Here is a 22,311-nt window from a genome sequence, read left to right as displayed (position 1 = left end):
TATTATTGGTGCCTATTCACCCAATCAACAATTCTTCATAAGTTGAAATGTAAAAGCAGAGAAACAATTTCCCATGGCATCCTGTTCCATATTACAATTTGTTTCAACACATTTTCAAGATTTACCAAGAAACAAGATAATTACCAGTCAAATGGAGTTTTGCAATATCTCTCTGGACACCACATGAACTATTTAAACACTTCAGATGCATGATAACTATGAATGTTTATAATGGAATGTAATGCCACAGGCATGGTTTTAAATTGTTAAGAGGGTTATTTAAGTAGTTTATTTTTTGTTAATAAATTACACTAAAACAGCAATATATTAACTTCTTTAACTAAAGAATATTATTGTTTAAGCTGTCAATTAGCAAAAATATTCAGCAGTCCCTTTTTCTTGAATCTATATCCAGGACACAATTTGTACTTACGATGGATCAAATAAACCAATGGTGTTGTTAACATATACAGTAGAATGCAAAAATGAAACAAACCAAAATTAAAGTAGATTTCCTCCAAGGTGGTAATAAAAACAGTGTAAGAATTTTGACCAAAGGTGACCATATTTGAATTTCTGGTATATTTGGGGCAAATACAGCATACAGTACCTTTATGCTACCAAAGGTAACCATATTTGAATTTCTGGTATATTTGGGGCAAATACAGCATACCTTTATGCTAGTTTTGCATGTAATATTGTACAAAATGTAACTGTTAAATTGTCACAAGGTAATTTCTAATAAAAAGTATGTACTCTTATTTACTGTATTTTAAGTATTGCTAAAACAAGAATATAGATGAATGAGCTCTTGTATTATCTGATCATACCATACACTACAGAATGAGTTATATAGCCTACCCCTGTCTCAAAGTGAAACAAGTTCTGAAACTTTTGTCTGGTTGACAATATTTCCACCATTCTGTCAAGGTGTTGGTCTAGTGAAGAAAAGAAACTGCTGTCCAGAGCAAGGTTGCTTAACCTCGAAAACTCAGCCTTCAACTGAAAGAATAAAATGAGAAATGTAGAAAACAATATTTAGTTAAGTTTGCCATATGAAAAGAAGATGGCTCCCTTTTGCCAGGTAGCAATATTATAGAAAGCCTTTTCCAAGGTGAGAGTATAAATGCAACTTGTAAGTGCATTTGTCGATGGTAGTCAACTGCCAATCGGAATCCTGGGTAAGACCATATATAATATACAGTTATAAACTAATTTTACAGGTATTTAGTGCAGATATTAGTGACAAACAAAATAAGTAATGGTGACTGACATCCATGGGTTAAAAAATACTAATTACTAATGCTAAAAAATGCTTAAAATGCTAATTACTGATCAGATCACCCTGCTGCACCATATTCAGACCACATACTTTGTATCTCTTTTTTTCTGTATTTTACCAAAATTTTATACATAAGAAATAAAACATCTCTAACACTAATCACCCACTGTGATTACTTTTATTACTCATTATACACTGCACTACTATATCATGAAAAATACAAAACAAAATGTCCAATTTTAGTGAAGGAGACAGCACCCCAATGAATTAATGAACAATTAAGGAACTTACTTCACTGGGAAGAAATAAGGCGGGCATCTTTCTACCATTTCGTTGACGGCTGGCGCATTTAAGACCAGGTCCTGTCTACGGTATGCATAGGTCCTTATCATCATTTTTTTAATCTGTCCATGTCCCTGTTTCTCTTTTGAACTTCTGTGCAAAGTTTTCTCAATAAGACTCCATACTTGTTGCATCTTCTCCAATTGGAATGTCTGGTAAGTAATTTATTTCTGCTCTCTTTGGTTTTTTGTGTTTTGATGAAGCATTCCAGGGTAGGAGCGCTTCCTTGGGTTAACGTTTAGATGTAAACGTTTAGAAACTGCCTTCAAGGCTTAACTTATCTTTCAAAGTTTCCATAAGGTTCTCAACAGACTCTGGACGTTGCTCAAGGGACACCTTCTGAATGTCCTTTGGTGACAACACTACCCTCAATTTGTACATAGTATCAATTTCTGAGCAATCCTATGCATGAAAAGAGAACAATGTAAGTGAGTTAGAAGCTGGCTATATCGTCTCGTACACTCCCCTTAGAATTACAGTACTGTACCACATAGTAATATTTTAGCAGTAAGTGCAACAACCCATTCAGCTGCAGTTTACCAAATGCACTGCATAAATATGCAGTATGGCAGCTGATCTACTGTACATCTACTCTTGGCTACTTGCAGGAGTAGAAATTTTGCATGTAAATGTCATCCAAGTACTGCATCTTTCAACGTTTAGTAAGGCTCATGCTTTATCACAGACAACTCAACTTAGGGTAACTCCAGTTGTTCTTCATGTATATCTACAGAGTGTTTTAACACAACCACTTTAGCTTCTCTCATAGTGTAGGAAGTTAGAAGGTAGTAATCTTTAAGATTACCTGGACAAACTACTTGATCATAGTTTTCAGTCTCTGTCACTTTGTATGCTCCAATGTGGCTCTGAAAAATAGATGTATGCAATTTTACTACAAGCCATCCATTGTTTTTATCAACAATAATAGTTTGTATATTTGCTAGTACAGAATGACCACTATCACTGCCAATCACAACAAACATATCTCTAACTTATACCTCATTCAAATTTGCTAATCAGTACCATGTATTAACCACATGAGCTCATGCTGATGAACCGAATGTTTTACTCCTTTGTCTCACACTGCGCAACTGTTAATGGTTAGGCCTATCTGTAAAGCTCTATAGCCTAACCTAATGCACAGCCTACGTTCAACGTGAAATGGAGCTTATAAATGTTGTAGGCTAGGCTGTTGAAATAGTAACTTTTCTAATCCAATTCAATCACGCATATAATTTCATGCTGCAAGTTTTAAACTTTGACTTGGGCTAATTTTAACAACATATTTCAGATTCAGTCGAATTTTTGCGAATATCATTACTGTATTGAGCATTAATCATTCTAAATACGAACCGTAAATCATCCAAGACTTGGAAAAGCTGGCCCCTGACGTATGTTATCTACTTAGTCGATATACGCGCGCGAGCGATCACTTACCGGTAATTTTGTTGAAAATACGCACAGTCTTCTCTTTCCAGTCGTTTTCATGTAGAAATCTTTTGATACTCGACCATCACAAGTTGAAACAACGATATCTTCATACGTTGATCTACGTTTCCGCATAAAACTTACGTAAATCATGTTGTAACGCTTATTTTAACATTATTGAGTCATCCTGACTGTCATAACCCTTGTTCAGAAAGCTCATCTACCGGTTGGGTTTTACAGTGTAGTAAACAGGTTGAATGAAATTCACCGCTTCTTAAAGTTTACGGTAGAAATATTACACACCGAGGTAACATACCTAGATTTGAAAATCTTCAAAGGTCCAAGGTTTGAAACCAATGGGTTATTAGACACCAAAGTCTACACCAAACCCACGGAAACCTTCCAATACCTCGACAGAAACTCTGCACACCCACTTGCCACTTTTAAAGGCTTCATTACAGGGGAAGTCTTACGATACGCACGTCTATGTAACAATGAGACTGATTTCTTACAGAAAAAGAATGCGTTCACAGAGAAACTGTTATTCCATAACTTTATGAAAGAGGAAATTGCCTCAGCCACGAAAGGCATAAAATTTGAAAACCGTGGGCAATACCTCACTACCAAACCTAAACAAAAGGAACCACCAATGGTGTTCAAGCTTACCTATACACCCCATTTCAAAACCACGCATTTGAAAAATGTACTTTTGAAACATTGGCACTTAATCTCGCAACACGCGGACAGGGGCGTAGCGAAGATTTTTTGTTGGGGGTGGGTGGGATGTGGAGGATTTGATTTGCCGACGGATCTGGAAGTGGTGACTGAAATGGGGGAGGGGTCTAAGGGGAAGGGGTGTCCCCCTCCCCTTTGGGAAATTTTTAGTTTTAAACGTCCTTAGATGCAATCTGGTGCATATTTTAAGTCAAATTTGGCACCGTAGAATTTCCATTTCGATATTATTTTTATGGCAGTCGGCAGAAGAAGAATTAATTGGGACCAATTATCGAACTGTGTTTTCTCTTTCACCGATTGTTGAAGTAGTGAAACTTCGTGATGAAAATGTTCAGAAAACTTTCCGGTAATGAGAAATAACAATATTCATAGATATACAAGCGAGAAGCGTTAAAAATTGTGTACAATTCGGGAGCCGTGTCCTTAAGTTTTCCACGGAGAACGAATGACATCTGCGATGACGTCATTCTGAACAGAGGATAATGTGTGACAACACGTTGTCACACGATAGCACGACTCATGGGCTGCGGCCTATACGGAAGCCTTTAATTCCATTTCTTTCACTGAGTTGCCGGCGATTCTGGCACTCGTCTATAACACAGAAAAAAAAATGTACCCTCCATTTGAGTAAACTTAAATCCCTGATACTACTAGTCATATCAGTGTAGATTTACTTGAAAAACGAGTATGTTGAGCAAAGAGAGCAACATATGAGGAGTAAAATTACTAATTTGGTTTGTAAACTTAAATCCCTATAACTACTAGGGCATTTGTTTAAATTTAATTCTAAAACAGGAATTTTCAGTAAAGTTACATGGAAAGAAAACACAAACAAGTAAAGTTACTCATTGTAAAAACTTTTATTAAACAACTTTAAAATAACATCAGCAAGCCTCACAGAGACAATAACCCCTTTTTTTCAATAAAAAAGGTTGATAAACAAATGTTGGTAAACACAGAATATAAAAGTTCAACTTGAAAAGTAGATATAGATAAAACATGCTCAATTTTTTGATAAAACAAATCATAAATAACTTAAAATGAGAAAGGAAGAAAATCTTGTGATGGCTTAGTACTTTAATTATATGCCCACCTTTTGAGGATTAAGCTGACAACTGGCTGATTTACTGAGGCAGGCGTTTGAAAGACAGTGTGATAAAAACAGGTACGGTAACGTCATAAACAATGCCACGAGCTCTCGGTGCATTACAAACGATCGAAATGTGCGGTATTCATGACGGTACACAAAGCAGATAATGCAGATACAGCAGACATAGCCGAGAATAAAACCTAGTAGCGTGGAGGATTCAATTATGACATACTAGGACTTTCTACTGGTAAACTTTGCTCATTGTCGAATAAATCTAATTTCTACCTTATCTAGCTTTTGCTCTGTATTTAACGTATTATGACCAAAACAAATATGAAATTCACGACAATTCCATGGGACTTGTATATTCGTTTAAAAATAGCTCCGTTTCGATTCTAACGCTCCATTGCTATGGTAACATCGTGAATAATAGCCCTGCCGCTAATGGATGGATGACATTTAGAAGATGGCCATCGATGGCGCCTACAAGAAGTAACCGACATATTACTGGCGCAATCCCGACCGAACATATTTTAACTCTCCTACAGACTTTTCTACAGTGATCCCAGAAAGCATTAAGTGCCGTCAAAATGCCTCAGTTGCTGATAGGTACATGTCCATGACGTAACACTGTTCTCGTTGTGCATAAAACTGGAGTCAAAAGTAAGGCATATACTGATAGGCCTAGACTAGGTTTACGTTGTAGACTATGCATATGCTAACTTCACAGACAGATATACATGCATACAGATCAGGCGCGTATCCAGGATTTTCTAACCCGGGGGGCGCGAATTACTATCTAAGCGGAGCACCACCATCGGTTGGCGCGCAGCGTACAAGAAATTTCCTGGTTTTGATACCACCCAGATCACCGGAAATGGCACTTCTCGGGCTTGAAAATGACCAACCAGATGCACACTTTTTGCCTGAGAACCAAGTATTTCCCAATACTTTTTTTCCATCCATAACCTTTTTGAAGTTTGTCACCAGTCACACATCATGTTCAACCTCATCGCATCTCCTGTGGATCATTGCTTTTGTAGGTGATTCTACGTCGCGGCCCACAATATCCGTCAGCCCCACTTTTCAAGGTTTTAAGCCCATTATTTGTTGAGAATTTGAAAATTTACGTTTCTCGTGATTAAACTCAATTCAAAAATACCCATAATGTTGTAGTTGTAGTTGCTAATGTAGGAATCTTCCGAATTAGAATTTATTTCTTGTTAATATCTTACGATTTTTTTCCATTCGAAATAGCTTTGAGTTTGACCCACAGAAATTCATTAGAAAGTCAGCGGCGTAGCCAGGATTTGCAAAGTTATATGCACAACTATCTGAGCGGAGCGCCACCATCGGTTGGCGCGGAGCGTGCAAGAAATTTTTTGGTTTTACAAACCCCTCAGATGGCCGGAAACGGCCCTTCCCGAGTGTTCATTCTGGTTCCCTGGCCTCTAATTGCTAACTTGAGACACCTCCATTTTTATGTAGAAAAAGGGCACATTTTTAACCTGAGGAAAAGTGGGGGGGGGGCACGTGCCCCCTGTGCCCCCCGGTTCCGCCGCCCTTGGAAAAACCTCCTTGAACCCCTAACAGACCGGTCAATATTGCACGAGTAGAGGGACTTGTGATGAAGAATGTGGGTCAGAAATTTTGGAAAATTCCGACACAGTTAATTTCTTGGTGTAGAAATATTGCAACCTGTTATAACGGCTATTATAAAACTTGGTTGAAGGAAATGAAAATATAGCAGATATTTCATGTAATAACCGATGCTTGCTTATATGATATTGACATTAACATGTTGGACGCGCGCGGGGCGCGCGAAAATTTCTGGTTATTTTTTTCGGGCAAGTCGGACAATTTTGAGGCTGTTCATCCTGGAACGCCATTTTCATGCTCACTGATATGATGTGATATCTGCTGTTTGCTTTACAAATTCGAACAGGCGCGTAGCCCTTGCCAAGGAAAGGGCGAAGCCTGTAGGCAAATTATCTAAGCGTAGCGCCCCCATGGTTGGCGCGAAGCGTATAAGAAAATTTTGACCGAAATGCCTCCCAGATCGCTGGAAATGACACTTCCCAGGCCTTGTAAGTTGCATCGAAGCACTTTCTATTTTGAAATTACTAGCGATATCATTAAATAATATGCTGAAGGGGGGGGGGGGGGGCGGTCGCCCCCCTTCCCGAAATTTGTCATGTTCCCCGACGATACGGTCGAGTTCGAGACAAGCCACAGTTGGTTTCATAGCACCGTTCTACAATTGATTAAGGCGTATATACACACTCACACACACGCGTTATGATATACCATATATAGTATATAAATAGATCATGAGTAAGAGAAGAAAAATGGAAACGTCAAAAATTGAGTTGTCGGTGTAAGGGGTAGGGTGAGGCACACGCCTTTTCCGAAATCCTTGATCCGTCACTGGCTACCCTGTGTATATATTAGGGATCAGCGCTGTAATAATGTCACTGTTCCTTTTTCTCTTCCCGGTGTCTTGGCGTTTTTCTTTAACTCCCTCCTTTTCTCCTTTTTCTCTTTTTCTTCTTTTTCTTTCCCCTTGCTTCCTCTCCTCCTCCTCTTTCCCCCCTCTTTTTTTCCTTTTTTCTTCTCTTTTTTTTTCTCTCCTCTTTTTCTTACCCGGGGGGCGCGCGCCCCCAACGCCCCCCCCCCCTGGATACGCACCTGCAGATAACTTCAGATAATGTAAAATATCACTAACCGTAATCACGTTATGTTTACTGTGTCTTCAAATGTCGTCCTTTTCTTCTCTGCAACCCCGGGCCGTCATTGGAGTCGTTCGAACAACTAAATTAAGGCGAAGAACGACGTCAAGATATATCCAACGTCTAGACTACACTGCTTGCAATGGAGAGAGAACTGCCCAGTACAGTACAGTACAGTACGTGTTGATATGAACGCCTACAAAATGACAACAAATATTTTCCATTGAAAATCCACTGTGTATGACGGTATAGTAAACACTCGTATATAGATCAACGCACACGCGCGCGCGGATGTATTGTGTACGTACAGCATGCAATGCAGACAAATATTTCGGAGCGAGCGCTTCTGATTTTATGCTGATATTATTGTGAGCGCTCTTGTATCACTGTTTGCATGCGCGCACGGACAAGATAGACGTCAGACTATCACGCTGTAGCTACTAAACCTTTACTTAGGCCTACATGTGTACAGCAGTAGACTACTGTGATGGTTGCATGTGGCCGTTTAATTTTGTGTGCACAATGTGTCAGCATTGTACGGTGGCTTAATAAGGACTTAGGAAAGAAAAACAGTGTCCCCAAATCTCACAATGTTGTCTTTTTATCTCAAAATGTTGCCTCTTTTTTTCCATTCAAAATTTGGATCCCCCAAAAAAAGTCCAAATGTAGAGACCAAAAGTCCAAAGTTTCAGATTAGAGCAGACTTGTTTCCTTTCCTATGTACCTATTAAGCCAACGTAGTATTGTAACTATTCTATGATCGGAAAAACTGTACAAATCTAACGGAATTGCTAATGTTAAGAGACTGACCTTTATCATCCCTGTAAAGTCAGAACGCGACGGTGTTTATTTCAGTCACAGTTGGCAGCCCTCTTAGGGTTTTAATCAGGAGCTTTCTATTTTATAGCTGTTGTAGGTGTCGTACCGGAAGTAATCCTTCCATTATCTTACTCACTAAGTCCGTCACGTTTAGGGTCCGCTAAAGTATAGCTAGAAGTTGTCAACTGACAAATCATACCCCCCCCCCCCCTCCACGTTGATATCTGAGGGCTTGGCCTGTCGGGATGCATGCAGATTTCTATATCATGACGCAGTTAAGACTTTGAGCTAGAAGAGGAGCAAGTTAAGCACACTGAACCGTCTGCTCGCACGGAGAAACATATCCAGATTTAAACACAGAATTTCTTAACTGCTCTGTGTCACCTCCAATCCTCCTTATTGGCACATCATCTCTACTTTGATTTATGCGCTTCCACATCAAGACGATCAAAACGATCGTGGTGACTGGAAATATGCCAAAACAAGCACTGCGTTAGGTCATTTTACGTCTTGTGTTTGTGTGCTTTTGTTTTACTTATCTTTTCGTGTTGTTTTTTTTTCGTTTTTTTTTTTTCACGGTTTAACTTTTGTGCGAATGTACAATACTCCAATTGGGGCATGGTATGCATTCATATCACATTGTTTTGGAACAATCTGGAACTCTAGGTATTATTTCGACCCAAGAATCACCAGGCTGGCGTGGTGGCCTGAACGGTTGGAAGACAGCACTACGCGTCGGTGTTTGTTGTCAGGCTGTGTGAATCGCGCCGATCGGATGACAGACACTGCTTTGTTTATAATGGCATCGCCAAGGTGGAATTTTTATACGGGCCTAGGATCCCAATTCCGTATCCTCCCTTAGTTCGCAAAAGCATCCGGGAGATTACGTTTAGAGTCCGGCCTTCGGGCCAGAAGTGGGCTAGCTGACTTGCAATGGAGGGCTCACGTCGATTCGGACTGGGTTGATGTTCAACGTTCAGTGAAACCATGGCCTCGATGAGGCGTAATCTCTTGTTAATTTTAGCTTTCTGTCTTCCATTTTATAATACAATAATTCAAATTAATTATTGCCTTTTTCATTCATCTTTTTCTTGCTAAGTAATCACAATTTATTTAAGATTAAATTGATGCTCATGTCTGCCTAGGTTCGATTCCCCGCCGAAGCACTCTTTTTTTATTATTATTATTATTATTATTATTATTATTATTATTATTATTATTATTATTATTATTATTATTATTATTATTATTATTATTATTATTATTATTATTATTATTATTATTATTATTATTATTATTATTATTATTATTATTATTATTATTATTATTATTATTATTATTATTATTATTATTATTATTATTATTATTATTATTATTATTATTATTATTATTATTATTATTATTATTATTATTATTATTATTATTATTATTATTATTATTATTATTATTACTATTTATTTTTTGGGTTGTAGTTAATATCTGCATGTATATACATGGTGTTTAACATTTGTTTTGCTTTGTTTGTTTGTCTGTTTTTTTTTTATTGGGGGTGGGGGTGGTTGTTTCTATTTGGTATTTTGTTTCGTGTAAACAAAGTAGGTCATTGCAATATTTTGCACAACTTGTCAATAGAATTCGATCGGAACTTAAGACCTGAGTAGTAAATTTGATTTCTGTCTCGCTCGTCGCCTTTCACTGGAAATTTTAATGAAAGTATACATAAGCACGAAAACTGTAGCTGCAAAAAGGAATGCTCCTTTTGTACAGTGTAAGGCCACCGCGACATCTTTTCTGAAAAGCTTGATAATATTTGTTCTTCGGGAATGTTGTGTCATTACTTAGCCTTTATATTATAAACCGTTAAGTGTGGAAACAGCTATGCTCCTGTTAGAACAACTTCACATTTCTTAAATGCTGATTTACTGAGGCAGGCGTTTGAAAGACAGTGTGATAAAAACAGGTACGGTAACGTCATAAACAATGCCACGAGCTCTCGGTGCATTACAAACGATCGAAATGTGCGGTATTCATGACGGTACACAAAGCAGATAATGCAGATACAGCAGACATAGCCGAGAATAAAACCTAGTAGCGTGGAGGATTCAATTATGACATACTAGGACTTTCTACTGGTAAACTTTGCTCATTGTCGAATAAATCTAATTTCTACCTTATCTAGCTTTTGCTCTGTATTTAACGTATTATGACCAAAACAAATATGAAATTCACGACAATTCCATGGGACTTGTATATTCGTTTAAAAATAGCTCCGTTTCGATTCTAACGCTCCATTGCTATGGTAACATCGTGAATAATAGCCCTGCCGCTAATGGATGGGTGACATTTAGAAGATGGCCATCGATGGCGCTCTCAACTTCTCGTGCCACGTCTGGCACCTACAAGAAGTAACCGACATATTACTGGCGCAATCCCGACCGAACATATTTTAACTCTCCTACAGACTTTTCTACAGTGATCCCAGAAAGCATTAAGTGCCGTCAAAATGCCTCAGTTGCTGATAGGTACATGTCCATGACGTAACACTGTTCTCGTTGTGCATAAAACTGGAGTCAAAAGTAAGGCATATACTGATAGGCCTAGACTAGGTTTACGTTGTAGACTATGCATATGCTAACTTCACAGACAGATATACATGCATACAGATAACTTCAGATAATGTAAAATATCACTAACCGTAATCACGTTATGTTTACTGTGTCTTCAAATGTCGTCCTTTTCTTCTCTGCAACCCCGGGCCGTCATTGGAGTCGTTCGAACAACTAAATTAAGGCGAAGAACGACGTCAAGATATATCCAACGTCTAGACTACACTGCTTGCAATGGAGAGAGAACTGCCCAGTACAGTACAGTACAGTACAGTACGTGTTGATATGAACGCCTACAAAATGACAACAAATATTTTCCATTGAAAATCCACTGTGTATGACGGTATAGTAAACACTCGTATATAGATCAACGCACACGCGCGCGCGGATGTATTGTGTACGTACAGCATGCAATGCAGACAAATATTTCGGAGCGAGCGCTTCTGATTTTATGCTGATATTATTGTGAGCGCTCTTGTATCACTGTTTGCATGCGCGCACGGACAAGATAGACGTCAGACTATCACGCTGTAGCTACTAAACCTTTACTTAGGCCTACATGTGTACAGCAGTAGACTACTGTGATGGTTGCATGTGGCCGTTTAATTTTGTGTGCACAATGTGTCAGCATTGTACGGTGGCTTAATAAGGACTTAGGAAAGAAAAACAGTGTCCCCAAATCTCACAATGTTGTCTTTTTATCTCAAAATGTTGCCTCTTTTTTTCCATTCAAAATTTGGATCCCCCCAAAAAAGTCCAAATGTAGAGACCAAAAGTCCAAAGTTTCAGATTAGAGCAGACTTGTTTCCTTTTCCTATGTACCTATTAAGCCAACGTAGTATTGTAACTATTCTATGATCGGAAAAACTGTACAAATCTAACGGAATTGCTAATGTTAAGAGACTGACCTTTATCATCCCTGTAAAGTCAGAACGCGACGGTGTTTATTTCAGTCACAGTTGGCAGCCCTCTTAGGGTTTTAATCAGGAGCTTTCTATTTTATAGCTGTTGTAGGTGTCGTACCGGAAGTAATCCTTCCATTATCTTACTCACTAAGTCCGTCACGTTTAGGGTCCGCTAAAGTATAGCTAGAAGTTGTCAACTGACAAATCATACCCCCCCCCCTCCACGTTGATATCTGAGGGCTTGGCCTGTCGGGATGCATGCAGATTTCTATATCATGACGCAGTTAAGACTTTGAGCTAGAAGAGGAGCAAGTTAAGCACACTGAACCGTCTGCTCGCACGGAGAAACATATATCCAGATTTAAACACAGAATTTCTTAACTGCTCTGTGTCACCTCCAATCCTCCTTATTGGCACATCATCTCTACTTTGATTTATGCGCTTCCACATCAAGACGATCAAAACGATCGTGGTGACTGGAAATATGCCAAAACAAGCACTGCGTTAGGTCATTTTACGTCTTGTGTTTGTGTGCTTTTGTTTTACTTATCTTTTCGTGTTGTTTTTTTTTTGGTTTTTTTTTTCACGGTTTAACTTTTGTGCGAATGTACAATACTCCAATTGGGGCATGGTATGCATTCATATCACATTGTTTTGGAACAATCTGGAACTCTAGGTATTATTTCGACCCAAGAATCACCAGGCTGGCGTGGTGGCCTGAACGGTTGGAAGACAGCACTGCGCGTCGGTGTTTGTTGTCAGGCTGTGTGAATCGCGCCGATCGGATGACAGACACTGCTTTGTTTATAATGGCATCGCCAAGGTGGAATTTTTATACGGGCCTAGGATCCCAATTCCGTATCCTCCCTTAGTTCGCAAAAGCATCCGGGAGATTACGTTTAGAGTCCGGCCTTCGGGCCAGAAGTGGGCTAGCTGACTTGCAATGGAGGGCTCACGTCGATTCGGACTGGGTTGATGTTCAACGTTCAGTGAAACCATGGCCTCGATGAGGCGTAATCTCTTGTTAATTTTAGCTTTCTGTCTTCCATTTTATAATACAATAATTCAAATTAATTATTGTCTTTTTCATTCATCTTTTTCTTGCTAAGTAATCACAATTTATTTAAGATTAAATTGATGCTCATGTCTGCCTAGGTTCGATTCCCCGCCGAAGCACTCTCTTTTTTTTTTATTATTATTATTATTATTATTACTGTAACGTCACTTCCCTGTCTGGTGGGGCAGTCTTAAATGATGGGGTTGGCGGAAGAGAGTCTCGACAGAAAGATGACAATGAAGAGGATGATAAAGTGCCCGTGGCACAGTGGTACCGTTTATTCAGACCTCCGTGTTCTTACACTTAGGTTCATTAAAGGTTCTTACTTAGTGCTTATCCTTGCATTACGCAGTACGTAAAGGTTAACGCAATTCCTAAACGCGGCGTCTAAACGCAGCGTAGAACACGGCACTAAACGCAACGCCCAACGCAGCGTCCAACGCGGCGCCACACGCAGCGTATAACGCAACGCACAACGCGGCGCCAACGCAGCGCGGAACGCAACGTAAAACGCGGCGCCCAACGCAACGTCCAACGCGACGTCCAACGCGGCGCCACACGCAGCGTATAACGCAACGTATAACACGGCGATAAACGGAACGCCAAACGCAGGCTCTAAATATGTAAACAGATTCAAAGCTATAGGGTTAACTAAACGGTGTCTGCAATACCGTTAACAGATACAAATATACTAAGAACCAATCGATTGACTAAATGGCAGTAACGTATATGGCAAATATCTGACCTAGGCTATTCACTTATATTCCTACTTACGGACTAACTGAAAATATACAATCACGGCAGAATACTGATCTCTACTAAAGTACACACATTGTCACGTAGTTCAGAGCGCTACTGAATAACGTAAAATGATAACAATCGGTTAATAACGTTACTCGTAAATAATTGGGCGTAATCTATCCCTCAGTGAAATATCGCAGTTTGCTAACAATTTATACAACTCACAAATGTACTCAATAATATTCTGAGCGCTTACAATATCTAAGAACAGTTATACACGGTGCCGTGGTATTAGAAACCTACCAACTTGGATAATAGTAAATGATATGATAACGTACCGTACGTAGACGTCTTGTGATATTTTGGCAAAGAGTCCCTCGCTGCACGTACCAACAGCTCCTTTTATACTAGCCTGAACAATGGCTTAAGTTTACGCGCGTGAGAAAGTTACTACTTCAAAGAGCACCGCCTTAGTGTTGCAGTCACCAGACTTCCGGAGACCGAGAGGCCAGGTGCACGATTACTTACGTCATAGTAAACAACTTAACGGGGATTTCCCGGCATATAATCATAACATTACGTAAACAGTTTATACAGCTTAAAGAATAACCCTCAAAGCTTAAGCACTATGCAAGTTCGGTTACACACCTCCCACCTTAGCTCCAAATGCGTCCTCGCATTTACTTACTTGAGAATAACTATTACTTTAAACAAAATTTCCTTCGTTAGAATAACACGGCTACCACTCTCGTTATCTTAACACAATAACACAGAAAATATTAACATATTTACATTATAAACATATTTACAAACTTATATAAACAACTGGTTCAGTTCCACGCGTCGTTCCTCTGGAATCTTTCAACCACGACCTTGATCCGTCCATCTGGGAATACGTTAGTGGTCACCCTTTTTTCCAACTTGCTGTCGTCTTCCAGGTCAACTTTATCCTCTCCTATAATGGACAGGGCCGATCGAGGGGATTGCCGGTTTGACTGTTTGGCCAATGGGTTGGTGATAACGGGGGAAGTTTTCTGGCAGTTCTTTTTCCTCGCCGGTGTCGTTCTTGGTGTAGGCGGAGGGGACGGGCGATCTTTGCCCTCCCTCTTGTCCTTCCCGTCATTCGGTCCACCAATGTCCTTGGTCGGAGATCCAAGTAGGGAATCCAGTGATGGCCATGAATTTTCCCTCCTCTTGACCTTCGGAGGTGTCTTAACGCCGTTGCTTTGCCGTTTTCTTGATCCATGTCCTGGTTCTACTTCGTACGTTTCGGTGGTAACAGTGCAATGATCTTTCGGTTTGGCATTCTCGGTGTGTCGGCTGGCAGTGTGACGTGTGATGTCGAATTTCCTGTCAGAAGAATAATCACAATGCTGGCAAGTGAACTGTCGTCGAGGTCTCTCGTGTTTCTCCTTGTAGTGGTTTTCAAGATCGACCCTCTTTGAGAACTTCTTACTGCAGCCTGTACAACAGTACTGAACCTCGAACTTATCTTTCTCCATTTTCTGAAAAATAAAAAGAGAAAGAAGAACATTAGGATAACTTTGACATTGTGGAGACTATTTTGGTTTCCATCTCCGGCTCTCGTTTTAGGATCCATAAAGGGGGATTGTCACCCGTGTAAGCTTTCAATCGGTCATGATGTATCACTTTTGGTCGCATTCTTGGCCCCATCTTAACACGATAGAGTACGTCAGTCAGTTTCTTGAGTACTTTTCCTGGTCCTACCCAGGGTCTCTGCAGTTTAGGGGAGATGCCTTTCTTCCTGGTAGTATTCAGGAGCCATATCAGATCTCCATCCTGATAGGTCTGACAAAAGGCTCTCCTGTCATGTAATCTCTTCTGTTTGTTACTCGCCATCTTGAGATGTTTCCTTGCATTTTCATGTTCTGTCATCAATCGCCGTTCGAGCTCCTCGACGTACTGGTTAAGCGATTTAGTCGTCTCATCACGTGTCTTCGGGAGGTGAAATTGTAACGGTAGTATGACTTGTCGCCCTAGCAAAAGTTCAGCGGGGGAATACCCTGTACTCTCGTGCTCGGCTGATCTGTAGGCCATCATAACAAAGGGAAGCCAGGAATCCCAGTCTTTCTGATTCTCGCTTACGACCGTAGACAGCATCGCCTCCAGCGTCCTGTTAAATCTTTCCACCATCCCGTCTGATTGCGGATGAAATGGTGTAGTCCTGGTCTTTTTGACGTCAAGAAGTTTGCACATCTGTTGGAACAATTGGGACTCGAACTGTCGTCCTTGGTCTGTGTGAATTTCACCTGGTATTCCGAAGCGACAGAAAAACTCTTCTACCAATACACTTGCAACTGTTCCTGCCTCCATATCCGGCATTGCATAAGCCTCTGTCCATTTGCTGAAATAATCTGCTATCACCAGCACATACTTATTGCCCCTGTCTGACACTGGAAGTGGACCCATTATGTCCATAGCGCATCTTTGAAGAGGCTCACCGGAGATATACTGCTTCATTTTCCCCTTCGGTCTCTTCATAGGGCTCTTTCGTGACGCACAGGTATCACAATTCTTGCACCACTTCTCCACAGCTCGACGGTACCCGCTCCAGTAGAAATAATCACGTATTCTACCTAGTGTTTTCCTTCCCATGAGGTGACCAGACAGACGATGGTTGTGAGCATTTTCCAGTATTTCTTCTTGCAGTTCCTGTGGTACTACAAGTTGCCATAACTGCGTTGCTCCTGTTCCAGACTCGAAGCAGCGGTGGAGGACTCCGTCTCGCAGCTGGAGCCGATCCCATTGTGTCCAGTAATTTCTCAAAGTGGGACTCTCGGATGCGACTTGTTCCCACGTTGGCCTCGAGTTCTGAATCTGCTTCCAAAGAACGATTTTTCCAACATCTTTATCACGAACTTGTATGTCCCTCCATTCTTCGTTCGTTCTGGTCCGAATCCATGAGTTCGTCTTCTCCTCGGGCGGTGTACCTAGTTCACTGTTAGTCTCTGGGTTTTCGATAACATTGTCCTCTTCCTTTCCCGTTAACGTGTATAGTCCTGGTACTGTAATATCAGATAGTTGTTCATTAACACCAACTTGTTCTCTGGCTTCGACCCTTTCGCAGTAGGTACAGTCTTCACAAGGTCTTCGTGATAAGCCATCAGCATTTCCATGTTGTTTTCCGGGTCTATGTTGTATTTCACAGTCATACGTCATGAACGTTTCCAGCCATCTCGCCACTTGTCCTTCGGGATTTCGAAAGTTCGTCAGCCATCTGAGTGCTGCATGGTCCGTTCTCAACAAAAACTTTCTTCCGTATAGGTAGTGATGGAAATGCTTTACTGAGGCAACAACAGCCAGCAATTCTTTCCGAGTAACACAGTAGCGTCTTTCTGTCTTCGAAAGAGACCTGCTAAAGTATGCAATCACCCTCTCGCACTGTTTGCCTGGCTGCCTCTGCGAAAGTACAGCGCCGATTCCTACGTCACAAGCATCCGTATCCAAGATGAACGTTTCATCGTCAATAGGGTATGCTAACACAGGTGCTGACGTCAGGGCTCGTTTCAGTTTTTGAAAGGCTCTCTCGCAGTTTTCTGTCCATCTGAACTTCACATTTTTCTCTGTCAACTTATGCAAAGGAGAACATATTTCGGCAAATCCTTGGATGAACCTTCGGTAATAAGAGCAGAGTCCTACAAAGCTACGAACCTGCGTCGTGGAAGATGGAGTTGGCCAATCTGTTACAGCTTGTGTTTTGTCCTTATCTGGTAAAATGCCATCTTGGGAAACGATGTGGCCCAAGTAGGTTACTTGGTTCTGAAACAGGTTACACTTCTTGGGAGAAAGTTTTAGTCCGGCGTCCCGTAGTTTACCCAACACTTCGGTCAGCCTGAGTATCGCTTTCTCAAATGTTTCTCCATAGACTATGACGTCGTCCAAGTACAACAGACACGTCTGCCACTGTAGCCCTTTCAACACTCTCTCCATCAATCTCTCAAACGTAGCGGGAGCGTTGCATAACCCGAAAGGTAATACTTTAAATTGATAAAAGCCACTGTAGGTCACGAATGCCGTCTTCGGTCGGTCTCCTTCCTCCATTTCTACCTGCCAGTAACCACTGGCCAGATCCAATGTGGAAAACCACCTCGAACCTGCCAGTGTATCCAGAGAGTCATCAATACGGGGTAGGGGATAACAATCCTTCGTAGTGACGGCGTTCAGCTTCCGGTAATCTACGCAGAATCTAGTAGAGCCATCTTTCTTCTTAACCAATACCACTGGAGAGGACCAAGAACTAGATGAAGGCTCAATAATGTCTTCACGTAACATCCTGTTAATTTCCTTTTGCGCTTCCACTTTCTGATGAATTGGGAGTCTTCTAGCTGCCTGTCGAATAGGTTTCGCGTTGCCAATGTCTATTCGGTGCTTCGCCAAGTTGGTTCGTCCCAGGTCCTCAGGAGACTTCGCGAACACATCAGCAAACTCAGCCAGCATCTCCGTTACGCGCTCCCGTTGAGCCGTGTCCAGGTTGCAGCAGCTTCTTTCGGCTAGATCCCGCACGTGTTCCGCCAGCTCCATTCGTCTTGTTGCTCCGGACGACCGCCTTGAACCCGAGGATTCCGATACAGATCGGCATCCTGATATCCTATCCGTGTTATCATCAATTACATTCACAGCATGACACGAGCCAACCATCGTACCTTTGTAAATAGTGACTGGCATCGCACTGGGATTCAATAGCCGTAATGGCACGTCTTCCTCTGAAGTATCCACCACAACTCTGGCCAACATCAGTCCATGACGCTTCAGGAACCTCTCGCTGTACTCCGTCACAGCCGGTCCTCGATATCGTTCCTCTTTTGTAAGCCTCCCTGTCACCACTCGTTCGCTCTCTGGTGCCACCACTACGGTTTCCCCAAGCGCAACCCTACAACAGCCTTCCCTTGGCTTCTCCTTGTTGTCCTGTTGCCGCTCACAACCAATAGTTAGCTGACCGTTTCCAGCGTCTATGGTACAGTTGTACATCTGCAAGAACTTATATCCCAATAAGCCATCTGTGTCGATATTAGCCACCCAGATTTCGTGTTTCACTTTCACACCACTGATTTCTAGTTGAAAATCGCCTCTGCCGTGAAAAACAAGGGGTCTGCCATCCGCTACGTTCATCTCAAGAGAAGCGTCTGTTAAAGCTGGTCTTCCTTGTTCTGGTAGCATCATGTAGACTTCAGGACTTATCAAAGTGATATTAGCTCCAGTGTCTACAAGGAAATTCACTTGGACACCTTCAAGCCTTCCCGTCACATAGAGTCCGTTCTGCCCTACCGACAATGCTCTACTTTTCAACGTTATCTTTGTGGGCGTGTCATTGCTGCTAGCCAGTCTCTGCCCTTCGAGGCTGGCTACTGCTCGTTTCCCTGTCGTTTGTACTTTCTTGGGAAAGTCTGTCCCTTCTTGCGCTCTGGACAGTCTCGACTAAAATGACCTGTCTCACCGCATTCCCAGCACTTCCCGTCGTTCATCTTCCTTCTGTATCCACCTGGCCCATTCTGTCTACTTGTTTGCAATTGGGACAACTGTTGAGTCAAATTTTGGAAACCCTTCTCCAGTGCAGTCATGAGCGTTTTCGCAAGTTCATCACCCACTTCCGGTTTCATCTTCGGCTCCACTTTTTCACCAACAGTACGTACCGCTAGTTTTCGGGACGAAGATTTCTTTGACTCAGCTAGGCCAAATGCTTCAAGCTCTACTGCTATAGTCACGGCGTCTTCTAAGCATCTTGGGCGTGCTTGGTATACTTTCCATTTGATGTCACTGTCTCCAAGAGCGTCTATAAAGAAATCTTTAGCCAGCGTCTCCTTCATCTCTAATGAGGCATCTGGATAGGCACGGCTAAGCAACCGTTTGATGTCGTGTGCTAGTTCAGGCAGGGTCTCTGTCGGGTTCCTGGATCTGTTTCGTAGTATTGCCTTGAAAACTTCTGTTTGATTCCTTTTTCCAAATCGCTGCTCCAAGGCATCAACCAGTAAATGAAACCTCCGTCTCCTAACTGGTTCCATATCAGCCAGAACTGCTTGCGCCGGACCACGTAGACTTGCAGCAAGCTGCAGGGATCTACAGCGTTCGTCCCATCCGTTGAGTTCAGCTATCAGCTCGAACTGTACCAAATAATCCTTCCATGGTGTTGAGCCGTCAAAGGTAGGAGGTGGGGCCCTGTGAGTGTTACCTATCGGCATCTGCGGCAATCTTCTGTCAGCACCTGCAAAAAGTAAATTGTTCTTACCTATGTTAGTTTCACCACCGTCGCCGTACACGTGGGGTTCTCTCCCGTCGAAGTGTCTCTCATCGGCCGGTCGCATGTCGCCGAGGAATGGGTTTCCACTGTTCAACGCTGGTGGGCCACTGTTTGGCGCATCTTTCCTCTTCGAGTCTCTCCGTTCTCTCTGACCTCGTGAGTTGACGTCAGCGCTAAATCCTTGGTGTTGCTCGACACTACTTGCCACCGGAATCCAAGTTCTTCCTCCTCGAAAGGGCTCCCTTTTTGGTCCACCTTCACCCTTGCTAGTCCGACCGCCATCCTCCGTGTAGCCGTCCGTTCCGATAGGGCACCGTCCTGCAGTTTCTCTGTCTCGACACCACTGTGCTGGCCACGATAACATCCCCTCCTCCGACCATCCTGACAGATTCTCATCCGGTTGTTCTTCTCCCCGTAAAGCCCAGGCCATCCTGTCACTACTTAGGCTGTCGTCAAAGGGATTAACCCCAGGCATCTTGGACTGGTTTGTCGCCGCCCAGTTCACCAACAGTCAGCACGTGATACAAATCCCAACCGCTGCCACCAATGTAACGTCACTTCCCTGTCTGGTGGGGCAGTCTTAAATGATGGGGTTGGCGGAAGAGAGTCTCGACAGAAAGATGACAATGAAGAGGATGATAAAGTGCCCGTGGCACAGTGGTACCGTTTATTCAGACCTCCGTGTTCTTACACTTAGGTTCATTGAAGGTTCTTACTTAGTGCTTATCCTTGCATTACGCAGTACGTAAAGGTTAACGCAATTCCTAAACGCGGCGTCTAAACGCAGCGTAGAACACGGCACTAAACGCAACGCCCAACGCAGCGTCCAACGCGGCGCCACACGCAGCGTATAACGCAACGCACAACGCGGCGCCAACGCAGCGCGGAACGCAACGTAAAACGCGGCGCCCAACGCAACGTCCAACGCGACGTCCAACGCGGCGCCACACGCAGCGTATAACGCAACGTATAACACGGCGATAAACGGAACGCCAAACGCAGGCTCTAAATATGTAAACAGATTCAAAGCTATAGGGTTAACTAAACGGTGTCTGCAATACCGTTAACAGATACAAATATACTAAGAACCAATCGATTGACTAAATGGCAGTAACGTATATGGCAAATATCTGACCTAGGCTATTCACTTATATTCCTACTTACGGACTAACTGAAAATATACAATCACGGCAGAATACTGATCTCTACTAAAGTACACACATTGTCACGTAGTTCAGAGCGCTACTGAATAACGTAAAATGATAACAATCGGTTAATAACGTTACTCGTAAATAATTGGGCGTAATCTATCCCTCAGTGAAATATCGCAGTTTGCTAACAATTTATACAACTCACAAATGTACTCAATAATATTCTGAGCGCTTACAATATCTAAGAACAGTTATACACGGTGCCGTGGTATTAGAAACCTACCAACTTGGATAATAGTAAATGATATGATAACGTACCGTACGTAGACGTCTTGTGATATTTTGGCAAAGAGTCCCTCGCTGCACGTACCAACAGCTCCTTTTATACTAGCCTGAACAATGGCTTAAGTTTACGCGCGTGAGAAAGTTACTACTTCAAAGAGCACCGCCTTAGTGTTGCAGTCACCAGACTTCCGGAGACCGAGAGGCCAGGTGCACGATTACTTACGTCATAGTAAACAACTTAACGGGGATTTCCCGGCATATAATCATAACATTACGTAAACAGTTTATACAGCTTAAAGAATAACCCTCAAAGCTTAAGCACTATGCAAGTTCGGTTACATTACTATTATTACTATTTATTTTTTGGGTTGTAGTTAATATCTGCATGTATATACATGGTGTTTAACATTTGTTTTGCTTTGTTTGTTTGTCTGTTTTTTTTTATTGGGGGTGGGGGTGGTTGTTTCTATTTGGTATTTTGTTTCGCGTAAACAAAGTAGGTCATTGCAATATTTTGCACAACTTGTCAATAGAATTCGATCGGAACTTAAGACCTGAGTAGTAAATTTGATTTCTGTCTCGCTCGTCGCCTTTCACTGGAAATTTTAATGAAAGTATACATAAGCACGAAAACTGTAGCTGCAAAAAGGAATGCTCCTTTTGTACAGTGTAAGGCCACCGCGACATCTTTTCTGAAAAGCTTGATAATATTTGTTCTTCGGGAATGTTGTGTCATTACTTAGCCTTTATATTATAAACCGTTAAGTGTGGAAACAGCTATGCTCCTGTTAGAACAACTTCACATTTCTTAAATGCTGATTTACTGAGGCAGGCGTTTGAAAGACAGTGTGATACAAACAGGTACGGTAACGTCATAAACAATGC

General features: G+C 41.8%; 2 protein-coding genes across 5 annotated transcripts in view; both read right to left on the bottom strand.

Annotated features, from left to right (window-relative positions):
- Positions 1–22,311, bottom strand: part of LOC139975994 (uncharacterized) — a 47,033-nt gene that overhangs the window by 17,240 nt on the left and 7,482 nt on the right. For 3 of the 4 annotated variants that reach the window (XM_071984332.1, XM_071984331.1, XM_071984329.1), the window contains exons 4-5: positions 11,120–11,324; positions 7,603–7,802 (exon numbers count right to left, since the gene is read on the bottom strand). The exons of the other annotated variant lie outside the window; for it this stretch is intronic. The gene's annotated coding sequence lies outside the window, so the exon portion shown is untranslated. The remainder of the gene's footprint in view (positions 1–7,602; positions 7,803–11,119; positions 11,325–22,311) is intronic. 4 annotated transcript variants of the gene reach the window in all.
- LOC139976331 (uncharacterized) lies at positions 13,154–21,763 on the bottom strand. Its single transcript, XM_071985011.1, has 2 exons — positions 21,460–21,763; positions 13,154–15,239 (listed from the first exon to the last, which is right to left on the bottom strand). Exon 2 carries the CDS (start codon positions 15,234–15,236, stop codon positions 14,565–14,567), a length of 672 nt encoding a protein of 223 aa, XP_071841112.1. The 5' UTR covers positions 15,237–15,239; positions 21,460–21,763; the 3' UTR covers positions 13,154–14,564.

This window comes from Apostichopus japonicus, chromosome 11, assembly GCF_037975245.1.
Source record: "Apostichopus japonicus isolate 1M-3 chromosome 11, ASM3797524v1, whole genome shotgun sequence".
NCBI lineage: Eukaryota > Metazoa > Echinodermata > Holothuroidea > Aspidochirotida > Stichopodidae > Apostichopus > Apostichopus japonicus.
This window is presented reverse-complemented; position numbering and strand designations above follow the sequence as displayed.

Coding starts and splice junctions, on each gene's coding strand:
- LOC139976331 (XM_071985011.1), bottom strand. CDS start 15,236: ATGGAGAAAGATAAGTTCGAGGTTCAGTACTGTTGTACAGGCTGCAGT.